This window comes from Dermacentor silvarum, chromosome 10 (assembly GCF_013339745.2).
Source record: "Dermacentor silvarum isolate Dsil-2018 chromosome 10, BIME_Dsil_1.4, whole genome shotgun sequence".
Taxonomy (NCBI): Eukaryota; Metazoa; Arthropoda; class Arachnida; order Ixodida; family Ixodidae; genus Dermacentor; species Dermacentor silvarum.
The window spans coordinates 153,741,306-153,753,467 of NC_051163.1; the positions used below are offsets into that span (position 1 = coordinate 153,741,306).

At 49.5% G+C, this 12,162-nt stretch overlaps 1 protein-coding gene across 11 annotated transcripts in view; it reads right to left on the reverse strand.

The window, feature by feature from the left end:
- Positions 1-338: 338 nt before the first annotated feature.
- The window catches only part of LOC119431089 (Down syndrome cell adhesion molecule homolog), an 81,547-nt gene continuing 69,723 nt past the window's right edge, over positions 339-12,162 (reverse strand). For 9 of the 11 annotated variants that reach the window (XM_049657025.1, XM_037698551.2, XM_049657028.1 and 6 more), the window contains 5 exons: positions 11,153-11,338; positions 9,794-9,946; positions 6,663-6,722; positions 5,225-5,352; positions 339-3,474 (listed from right to left, as the gene is read on the reverse strand). In XM_049657025.1, the coding sequence (XP_049512982.1) occupies positions 3,412-3,474; positions 5,225-5,352; positions 6,663-6,722; positions 9,794-9,946; positions 11,153-11,338 (590 nt within the window). In that variant the 3' untranslated portion in view covers positions 339-3,411. The remainder of the gene's footprint in view (positions 3,475-5,224; positions 5,353-6,662; positions 6,723-9,793; positions 9,947-11,152; positions 11,339-12,162) is intronic. The other 2 variants (XM_049657024.1, XM_037698556.2) reach the window with 1 other exon arrangement.

Genomic DNA, 12,162 nt, shown 5'->3' on the forward strand with positions numbered 1-12,162 from the left:
CAGGATGAGGGAGAAGTGAATGCACTGCCTGGGCGTGACCCCCGAGATTGCGCCGGGGGGATCTCGGAGGCAACGCCCAGCTGCGCCTGCCTCGCACCACTGCGCGTAGCCACGCAGCGTGGCGCGGCTGGCGCAGCCAGGCACGCGCTAGAGAGAGAGCTCAGTGGAGAAGTGCGATAGTGAGCCGCTGCGTGTGCGCAGGTGTGCAGCTACGCACGGTGATGACAAAGGCCATTTAAAATGTTTATTTTTAAACTTTAACTTTTTATATAATTATTCGAAGTGTTTACGTACACGATCGAAATTGGGCAAGCAAGTGAGAACGTGACAGTGCTGTCTAGAGGGGAACATTTCCTTTATTGTTCTTAGGGCACATGTTCGCAAAAAACAAGAACTGTAACAAAATGCATATAATATGTACACACTTAACAACAACGTAATTACGCCACAATTGGGCGCTCATCATCGAGTGCCATAGTACTCGCTGCACAAACACGTCACAGACATCGAAATGGGTGAGATTCAGTGATTCACAAAATTCCATCCAAAGTTGCATGTTCCTTAAAGTGGCTAGCTGTAAGTTCTCCACTTACCCTCGAGGAAATCGCGCAAGATCACATACATCATTTTGTGTACGAATGCTGCGCAAGGCATGCTGCACGAGCAGAAGGAAGGTAATTTCAATGTTTTTTGAAGTAAATGGCAGGTTCTTACTGCCCATTTACGAATTTGCCCATCTTACGAGACTTCGCAACTATGCAAATGGCGAAGCGGGCGAACACAACAACAGTGGAAGATAAAGAAGGTATTACGTTCAGAGCATGTCATTGACAACCTCCAAATTTACATGAATGCGTATAGCAGTCGATGTACTTAGATGACAATGTTCAGTCTGGTCGCGCTTATCACGCTGACAGCTTTAACGTAGGGGTTTGTGACCAAAATGCATAACGCAGTATGTACAAGCCGGTTAGTTGCATCTTAGACATACAATGCGACACGAAATACACTGCTTAAAATTGAGCTGCAGCTACGATTCACTGCGCAGACATCATAGAAACGTGCGTATGACAAATACTGCTGTACACGTAGAATACTAAGTAGATAAGCTAAAGCGAAGCTGGTTAGGAACATGAATAGGGAACATGCGAATATGCTCTTGTCTGTTCATACCGCGGTTCACGTACGGATCTCAAAATCGTCAACAATAACACTCAGGTGCGTTATTATTTAGTTTCGAGCTCTGTACATTGCGTTCGCGACTGTCCAGTCTGTTTAGAAAAATCCTTTGAGCGCGACAATTCCCGGTTAAGAAAGGCCCCATAATCCTAATAATCCAGATATTAACAGCCTCGTGTATAACGTTTTTTTTTTTAAATCCGCCAGTCACAGTTTATCGACGTTAAAGGCTTAAAGCATTGCGGGCAACGAAGGTCTCAGTGGGCATTTCTGGCCAGAATTATTGCCTTTATCTAGGGCTCTTTAAAAGCACGTTAATATCAGCCGCGATCGTTTTTTGTACGTCGCCCCCATCGGTATGAGGCGTCCGGAACACCGCGCTTGAAACTTGTTATAATCCTGTTAGATTGAGGTACCACGTGGTTTTCAATAAGCCCTGTGCAATTTTCATGTAATGACGCTATGACATATTCGCCTTTTTTCACTCAGTACGTGTTCTACCGCCGTTCCCTAGATCTCTCGATGATATGAATAGGTCAGCTTACAATTCTTATAACTGCTAAGAAAGCCCACGTGCTTTGCTGATAATATTATTACAGTCTATTCTTGCACCTTTCTACAGTGCCCTAAAATTAGGAAGAACTTTCGCACATTCCATGGAAGCGACACTCAATACGCTCCGTCGCTGATCCACGGATACCCTATAATTCGCGGTCACTGGACTCACGAACACATACCACAGATGTCACTTAGCTGCTCATGAAGCATATTTGCTAACGTTCTCTCATTTAGTGTGAATGTATGACTGTGTATGACTATCAAGTTAGTATGATCGGGATTGTTTATGTTCTAACACGCACACGCGCCGTTGCAACACGGCTCGCTCAGTTCCGCTGCACTCTTGACCTGGGAAACACACTCGTGAAAGCTGAAGGCTGCTGAGCCCCGTACTTGGTTTATTCTGTGTTAGGTTAGGCCTAAAACAGGTACGCCTCAGCTGGAGCTCGAAAACAAGGCAGCATTTACTACTACCGGACGTAGACCAGCTACGTTGGCGAGTACAGTAAAGCCAGAGGGTAAGTCTTTACAAAGTCCTGATTCACTGATACCCTTTAAATCGCGGAGGCGTCGCTGCTCTAAAAGCATGGTGTTCGCGACTAAAGCGAGTCGATGGGACACGTGGTTGTTACGAGAGAAAGGAAATATTGCTTGGCGGTAGCCGCTAGAGCCAGAGTAGAACCGCTGGAACGTCACTGAGCATACTTCCAAGACGTTACGATAGCACCTGACGAGACAGCACTAGGTGGCGCTATCCTGCACACGCCTTGGCTTCCAGCAAAGGCACAACCATGACCTTCGAGATCAACACTCCCACGCATGCCCCCAGATCTCGGAGGCTATGACACAACCGCGCATCCCATCGAAAGCTGTTGCCCTAAAAAAAGCGACTGGACCCATTTTCTCTGGGTTTGGTTAAATACTCACCTTGGTACTTTGGAGACCGATAGAACACGAACGTCGAATTTCGGAGTACAGGGCAGACCTGGATTGCGCGTGAAATGTATAACAAAACTCTAAATACTTCCAATTAATACTTCTAAATACTAACGTGTAAGGATATGCGGCTGACCAGAAAACGTGCGATAACAAAGGGTGCGCGCGAAATCCTACGAGAGTCGTCTGCTTTGACAACAGGTTAGACCCGAAGAGCACTAATAGCTTGTAGCCGGTCACACGTTCCGGCAATATCTTACAGACGGGACACAGGTACGAGCGACGAAGAAAAACACAAATACAAAATAAATATAAAGAAACAAGAAAATACAGAAGAAAAAGAGAACATTCGCGCTTCACAGACAATCCAGGTACTTCCGTGTACATTGCGTACATGCTTTGTCAAAACTATAAAGGCCACTCCGCAACTTCATGGTATATGCTGTTCGACTGTGCTCTGCAATTTCAGTGATACCCCTGACACTAGATGGTGACTACCACAGTTCTTTCCATTCCCCGGGCATTGAAACTTATGGGATGGCTGGCACAAGAACAGCCTTCAGTCAGCCTAACAGTCGCAGGCAGCGTAGCCCGTGTACTTTTGACAGAGCATGTACGAAACCGATACGTGATCAATAATCACTCGCTGTGGTCACATGACTTGATGATTTGCTGCAGCGAAGCCGGGTTTGTGCGCAGCCGGCGTCGACAGCTGCCATAGTTGTCGTCCCAGAGCGGTTACACGATGTTGCGCTTTCCCTGCGTCTTGAGCCTAGCGTAACTGCCGATGCCGTCATTGATCTGCGAGCGGAGAAGGGCAAAGGTTAAGGCATGATTTTTAATGCGCATTGACAGACGGGGACATGCAAGTCGACTCACACACAAGCACTATGTCCTAAGTACTATCGGCCAGAAAAGTAAACGGACCACGGCTCCGGCGGCCGGAGCGGCTGCCTGGCCACAACGGGGTGTGTCGCTCCGCGCGCTTGGTCGAGTGTGCCGTGGGTGACGTTTAGCTTCTCCCTCACTCTCAGGCTGCGTCTTCTCACGCTTGATAAAATGCCTAGTGCATCGTCCGGTTTCTCTGCTGCTGGCGGTCGCGATGAAAGGGGCCAAGACTCATCGGTCGCGATGAGTGTTAGCGCAGTGTTGCCGGCCATCTCGCTATACGAGTGTGACTATACGCCACCGCTGCTGTAAAGGATGCGGATAGTGATAGTGTTTAGCGGGAGCTGAACAGCTACTGTAACTCAGCTGCACAAAGCTCGTTTCTGTTTTGCCATGACAAACCAGCTTAACCCTAGAGATATCGACGGAGAGTTGAGACTAGAAGAGACGGAACCCCCAATCACTCCAAAAATACTCTTAATAAGTACGGCGTTAAAGTGACAAAATCTACTGGCATGATGGCACCGGCAGGCCAGGCGCGAATGCGTTGTGAAAGTGGCGCAGTCGTCTGTTGCAAACGCGTCCACGTCGCCGCGACGCCAATCAAAGCGGGTCGCTTGAGAACACTCGGACATTGCAGGAGCGTGCTTAACTGGGCTGGCTGGTGTATAGGGGATCAAATAGTTGCGTCTGTCTTTCGCGCTGTTTGATCCCCTTCGACTCAGACATTGCTTGTTTATAAGAGTACCACTGAAAGGCCGCCCCCTACCGCAAAACTTTCGGAGCGCGGAATCAGCGGTGGGAAGATAAGGAAAAAAAAAAAAAAAAAATAGGTCGCACCCAATGCATTCGCGTGTTGTTTGATAGGCGGAGGTCACATTTATTCCTACGACCCAAGTTAACCCTCACCACGCTTTTTCTTCCACTGTGATGTCGACCTAAGTTCCCGGCACATCGGACAAGAAGTGAGTAAGTTTAACTTTTCCGCGAATTCCGTGCTCCGAAAACTTTTGCGATCGCCTGTACCCCGTGCACGCGACAACTTTAGCTGCACCGTTTTCCGTTCTTCGGAACGTCAACGTGCGCGCATATGCTAAAGTCGGGTCTCGAATCGTGTACGCACGGCTGCTTTTGATTTGCTGCAACCGGCACTAGTAGTATAGCTTACGCTGCGTTTCCGAACGCAGTGGGATATTGATTTTCTAATGTTTCGAATAACAAACGATCTATAACTATAATCAAGGTTGACATTGAGCACCACGCTGACTTGTGTTTGTCAGTCAGCGCTTTGTTTACCCTCTTTGCTTGCAGTCTAGATACGCTTGTAACCCGCATCCAGGCGAATTTCCGGCATCGCCGTGATGTTCCATATCAAGTCGAAGTTCGGTGAGATCAAGTCGCGTACTGCGCGACATATGCTGTGGGTGCGACGGAAAGCGTGAGAGGGTGAGCCAAGACGGACGTTGCGCACCCTTTTCCCGCGCGCCTAGTGTTAGAGGTCGCGTGATCAAAGGCGTTAAGTGAGGGGGGGGGGGTGAGCGTGCGTCTTCTCCTTTAGGTCGGTCGTGGCTGCACGTAGACGTCCGCGTGTGCGCTCGGCAGCAACAGCGTCTGCAAGTGCCTCGCGGCGTGCCACTGTGTAGATATATGCAGGATCGCTCACCATTCCAGTGCGTGTGGGCGGTCCGTCCCAGGGGATGTCGTAGGCCTCCTCCGTGTTCTGGCTGTTGCGGCCGTGCTCCATGGTGGGCGCGTACGACCCGCGGGCGTACTGGCTCACCAGAGGGGTGCCTGCGCCAAGGAGTACGGTGATGAAGGCCGCAGTCCTAGCACAGCGCGGATATGCATACTTCTGTGCGTGCTTTTACACTGCGTTCGAGTGTCAAGCACCTATTGAGTGCATCTCACGTTGCCATGGAGCCGCTGCAGCTTCGCAAATTTCCCAAAAGTCTAAACTCGGAACAAGATGCGCGGTACCTGCAGCTGTACCAGCTGCATGTAACGAGAACCGCCATTTTGCATTCTTGAAGCGTTAGTGCGAAGGAATGAATGAAAGGCGAGACAGAACGAAGAGTATGTTATAGTATAAAGAAAACAAGCGCTACATTTGAGACGAAAGCTCATGCAAGTTCAGGATGCAACAGGTGCACACCAAGTGCCAAATGTTTCGGTCATCTTAACCGTTGTTAAGTATCTAGCTATACCTTGCGTCTTGCATCGTGTGCGAGTGGCACAAGCTAGTTATTAACTACGCAGCGTTGTGCGTTTGGTAGCAAAAATGTACAAAGCATCTTTGTACATTTTTTTCTTCCATGGTCTAGTGAGCGCCCGCTGTTGCTTTTGCTGCGCAGTTAAAGCCATTCTTTCTTAATTGCATCAATTTATAGGGTGATGTTGACGCCTATAGATAGCACTGGCTACTTCTCAAGAAAAGAATATTGTTATGTCGACCTAAACACCGCGCCTGAGATCATGGCCAGCGAAGGCTAGCGTAGCGGGAACCAAGACGGAGGCACCATAAGCGTACATAAACGTACTGGCTCAGTGTTATCACATACCTTTTGTGTGCCCGTGTTGTTTACGCTTCACTAGCATTCTAAATGTCAAACTAACAAGGCCGCATCGCAACGCTTGTTGAGAGAGAGAAAGCGAGATTGCTGCCATGGTGATTTTTGCCAGACACTTTATAGAAAATGCGCTTGCCGCACATATATTTCATAGGCTGAAGTCAAGTTTATCTTTTTTATAGCTTAGCACTGGTATCGACAACACTAAGCAACGAACAAGTTCACTGGAACTTAGACTAAAAAGATTGTTGAAGCAAGAGACCTGGAAATGCTAGATCGCGAAGGAAACGGCACTCGGCTGCTAAAATATGTGCAGTAAGCAGGAAAGACTACGGGAAGATGCGTGTTAGTAAGCGGTGAGTAGAAGCATTCGTCAGCGTGACAACCGCCGAGCAAGTTCAAGCTTCGGGCGGGAGGAGCGGTTAGTGTGGAGAAGCCGGACGCCACGAGAGTGGCCAGAGGAGTGTTAGGGCCTTTCTCGGAAGCGCGTGCGTCGTGGCGACAGGCAGTTAAGTTGCGTTCATTCGTCCTTACCTGGAGGTAGCTTACAGTCGCCATAGTATTCGGAAGAACCGTATACTTTCAGGTATGCGTCTGGAAATGCACACAACGAGTCGAGGCGTGAGTCACAGCGTGTCGTGTGTGCTTGTCCGCGAACATTGCACTTCTATGTGGGCACGCCTCTCGACAAAGAAGCTAGAGATGCCTGTGGCTGCACCGTTGAAGCTTTCGCATCGTATGTCAAGTGCTTGCGCAGTGCATGAAGAAATGAATAGGTCTTTACATTTCGCATAATAATTTCCACTGCGACGCAAAATCAAGAAAGTTACAGAAGACTGTGAATGTAGCAGCCACGTTGCACCAGTTAGACATCGTAGCGCCACTGCGATCACGTGTGCGACCACCAAAGCCGGATGTTGCGCATGCGCTGTTGAGCTCCAGCCGCGCCGCGTAGACGGTGACGTCGAGGATTTGCATGACACCATTTGTTCGCCGTCGAACTTCGCCATCTTCGATAGCACTCATGAATGCTAAAAGGTGTACTGGGAGCTGTAGAAATCTGTAGCATCCTTTTTACGTATAATTAGGTGCTAATCAGGCGCTTCCCCGTTAAGCTGTGTGGAATCTCACTAACTCAACGTCGGCTGGTAAGACCTTTGGGCAGCATCGCGCGTGTCAGGTACTCGACGCTCGTAGGAGTTACAAAGGGCGTATGTGAGAGTATAGCACTTTTTGACACATTAGTAGAAAGGTGTTCACGGCGTCTCCCGGCGAGAAGGTACACGGTCGATAGACCTTTTCACTCAGCAAGAGTAGCCTGAAACGTCAATTGCACCGCGTCAAACTAGCGTGATACAGCTTTTCGTCAGAATCACTCGTGTTCGATGCTTGTTGCACGTTGGTGTGCAGCGGGTGCTCCATAAGGTGTACACATCCGTAGCACCCTTTTTAATTCTTATCGGGTGCAATCCGTGCGCAATCTACACAGTCTTTTCACGTTTCCGCTAGCAGGGGTAAGTGGAACTATTAGGTTGTACCAAGTCATCGTCGGTTGAGCAGGCTTTTGATTAGAGCACTTCGTGTTCACGAGTACCAATACAGGTGCACATATGTCAAACTAGGGAAAGAACACGCCGATTGTATCTCTCAGCATCTGATGCTGACGAACAGGAAGACGGGAAAAGCGGCAGCAGATATACGCCTTATGTAATCGACGCGTCACTAGGAACATCCACTTCGAAATACACGGAACGGCAGAGCAATTTATGGGTGTTCGGCGAGGCAGAGCAATGGCGCTTGGTATTTGAGTCCGGTGAGGCAGCAGCTGCCTTCCTCCCAGCTGACGGGGTATTCACACGAGGAAAAACCCCACCTCCCCGCTGTAAGGGGGGTCGCACCACGTGACGGCCACGTCAAGCATTCATTAGGCGGCGCGGCCCCGCTGATCTCCCCGCGGGAGCGGGTGAGCTTGTCCGCGCTACAAGCACTCCTCCGCGGCTGGGGAGGGAGAAGCTCCAAGCCTTGGCGCGTGTATGATGTGCCCGCGAACGACCTTGGTGCTCTCGCGGGGGAAAGAGTGGAGGCTCGCCGCCGGAAACGACCTCACGGGGGGCCCGTGCTCCCTCAAGGGCTGCAGAAGATAGCGCCAACCTTTCATTTTCACATACCGAACCAGTTTTCCTTCGCCCGTTATCTTCGGGAGTAGTTTTCACTTACCTCCAACTTTGCATTTACTACCATGGGCCACAACTGCTTATGCGCCGTTAGTTGCCTGTGGCGCCGCAGTTGGAATGGATAGTGGATACTAAGGCTGTCTTGCGGAGGCAATCTTCGCACGTTAAATCTGTCTGGATCGTACGGACAGTTTACATAGCGATGCAGTTTCGCGAATATGTGCACGCAATAGAATTGTAGTCAGGTACAATTTTGGAAGGCAGCGGCGTTTGCCCCCTCAAAGGCGAATGCACACGAGCGCCCAGGAATGGGCGCGCACTCTAGACTGACGTCATGAGCCGGACGACCGATGATTCCGCCGACGGAGAACATGGCAGCCCGCGCTTCCAGCTCGGCCGACTCGCGTCAGCGGGACTATTTCTTTAGTCGCTGAGGCAATCGCCTGCTGTTCTTCGGTCATCTGGGCGGGGCCTCTCCTGCCTTTCTTAAGTTGTACCCGACTATAAACCGGACGAAGTGCCGACTAACAGCTCCAGATGGTAGGTCATCTGCGATATTCGCTATTTTTTCTCTGTTTCGAGCTGTTCAATCGCGTGCACGACGTCCAAATCTCATAAGACGCTTTCTAGTGTCCGAGCTTGACCGCTTAGAATTCGGCTATAGAGGATGTTTCAGATAACGCGTTAGAAGTTGCTTAAAATTAGGGCACGAGATAACTGAGCTATCTTTTTCGGGATTGCACTTTAGCACATGGGACTATATTTACATAACTATAGAGGCAGAAATTGTACGAGTTACTTGAATAATTAGGCCGTTTTTGTAACCATTAGTGTCAAATGATAATTCCTAAGAGAGGCGTGAAGCCCGTCCACCGAAAAGTTATAACTGCGCTTCCAGACTCGCCAAAAGCTGGTGTTTTAATTTCTGTGGGGCGAGAAATCCCAACTAAAGTTCACACAGAAAAAACGGAACTCAAAAGGACCTTAATTGTCCCGTCTTTTGCACCTGAAGTGACCCGAATGTTCCCGCCTCACCGCCGTGCCGAACCTCAACGAACGTCTTCATATTTAAGCCGGGATCTCCCTCGCTTAGCCGATACTAGCGCAGCGTGTCCGCAAGGGAGTGTATATGTGTGCAAACCAAATACTACTACTACTACTACTACTACTACTACTACTACTACTACTACTACTACTACTACTACTAATAATAATAATAATAATAATAATAATCAAAGGTCGTGAGAGTCTCCGACTACTGGTATAGGGACTCCTCTCTGTAGCGCCATCAGGCATTGAGAGTATTTTAAATAAATAAATAAATAAATAAATAAATAAATAAATAAATAAATAAATAAATAAATAAATAAATAAATAAACTCTTCCCGTTTTCCCAGCTCTGAAAAGCCTCGGCACTCTCGCGCGAAACGCGAGTGCCAGGGCTGTCTCTGCATGTACGTTACGCAGGTTCAAGGAAGCCAGGGCGCTTACTCTTCTGTATGATGGTTGCCCTCTTGAGGCAGGCCCAGGCGATGACCACGGCCGTGATGATGACGGTGAACGAGGCAGCCACGGGCACCACGAAGTAGGTGCGGTAGTAGAAGGGCACTTCACTCTCTGTCGTCACCTGCAGCGACCGGCCGTCTGCCGCGGGAGGAACGGGAGGGGAGAGAGAGAAGCGTCACGTCGTGTCACGCGCACGAAGGATTGGCTCGGGATGCATACGACTCTAAAGCGACCCACAAATGCCGACATTCGAACTTTCTTTAAAGAACTGTCGAAGAATTACGCGCCATTCACACAAGCTATTGGCAGGCAGCACTTCCCGTCACCACACCGACACAGTCTCGTGACTGGTGCCGTTCGCGTCTGCTCGCACAGCCGCCGCCGCGTAAAATAATCGTCAGCGTATTCCGACGTTCTGCTCCTGCGCCGCTGATTGGTGCAACAGCTTTGCGACTCCACTCGCGGATATAAGAAAATCGAGCAGCGAGCGTAAGCCTTGGCGGTCTCTTTTCAATCAAACCCACCATTTCGGACCGTCGTTGTGTGTCCTTTTCTTTCATTTACTGTGTTTTTCTTCGCGTAGGGGATGTTTGTAACACGGCCTGCTTGCTTCACAATAGCCTCTTCAGTCACGGCGTACACATTTGTGCATGCGATTTGGTTTTTGCCAGTCCTGGCCAGCGCCAAGGGAAAAAATAATAAGCACAGAATTTGAGCTTCGAGTAAATTGAACCATCTGCGTACTTACTGTGGCTTTATTTTTTCACTGTACTGATAACACTTTATGGATGCGAATTGCAGCACACAACCACTTTACTGAGTAAAGGCACTACCAGCAAGGTTACAGGATGCTTGACGTGCAGGATTCTAGCAACGGCAAAAAAAAAACAAAAAAAAATACTTCTTTCTCGGAATGGCTGCAGTAAATAAACTTTTCATGTGGTTTGAGCCGATGATCCAATTATTCGATCGTACATGAAAACGCTACATACCTGGCTGTCAAAATAGGACGATATTTAATTAATGGAACTATAAAGACTGAATATAAAATGCACATAGCATTGCCTTCTACATTGACTCTCTTCCATTGGGGTCTCCAAAGCACTTCGGAAGAAAGTCATGCAATGCAGTATTATCAACAGACCATCACACTTCGTGACACGAAGTGCATAAACTGTTGTTAAACTTATTTACTCTTTCTTTTCTCTGGTGCTTGTCCCGTCGTCGGCGTCAAATACAACCGCGGATTAGAGCCGAAGGCCGTCCGCGAACGTAAGGGTTACGATCAGGGGGTGGAATCAAAAGGACGGCAGAAGCAACACCCTGGGCGGGGGGCTTACTCACCTGAAAGGTGCGTGACGGCGGGCAGGTTGTGCGAGAAGTCCCCCCGGCCGTACATGTTGTACGCAGCCAGGCGGAAGTTGTATCGTGTCCCCGCGCGCAGGTCCCGCAGCGTCACGGTGTCCTTGTTGCCCGGAATGTGCAGGTCCGCCTTGTCCTCCTCGTCCGTGCCGTACTGGACCAGGTACTCTGCGCGGAACACCAGAGCAATAATCGTCGGATATCGCGGGCGCTCTATATGGGCTTAAAGGGCCCCTCACCAGGTGTGGCCATTTTGAGCTAACAAGCGCAGTGCATACAATGCGCGCTAACGATTGCGTCCGCTAAGTATTGCATCCCTACGCGCCGTGAAAACGGCTGAAACGTCAAACCGAAAGCCGTTTGCCCTTCTCCTCCAAGCCTGGTGGATGACGTATATCAGCAAGTGCGCCTACGTACATGTGTCGGTGCTGTGACGTCGCTCATAGTGACACGTGACTTCGAGAATTATTCCAGGAAACATCTCTGTTATTTGTGCAATCTGTTTCTTTGATAGACAGCATTAAAGTTTAGAGAAATAATAAAGCACAATAACCGAATGTCTGCGTGTTTCTTGTTTTACTTCGCACCGCAGCAAGAGAGATGTGGTTCCGTTTGCTCTGCTTGATCCCACGTCGTGCAGTCGCGCGCGCTGACAATGAAACTATGCCATTTTCTACCGTGTTCCAGCGCGCGATCATGCTGTTTGGACCGTTTGTGTCTGCCTCAGTTTTCGTGTAGCAATGGCTTATACCGCTAGTCAGGTGCTCTCGAGCACAGCGCGCAAAATCAACAAACGCTAAAGCTCGCGCGCGACGCCGTCAACGGAAGTGCGCCGCGCAGCAAGAAAGCGAGGGGGGGGAAAAGGGGCGGGGCCTGTGATGTATGCGTCACGCGACCCTCGAGCTCCGGTATGGGAAAACGTAGGGAAGAAATTTCGCTTGCGGGGGTTACACGGGGCAAGTGGAGGGAGTGTCTATGTCGGCGGTGAAGCT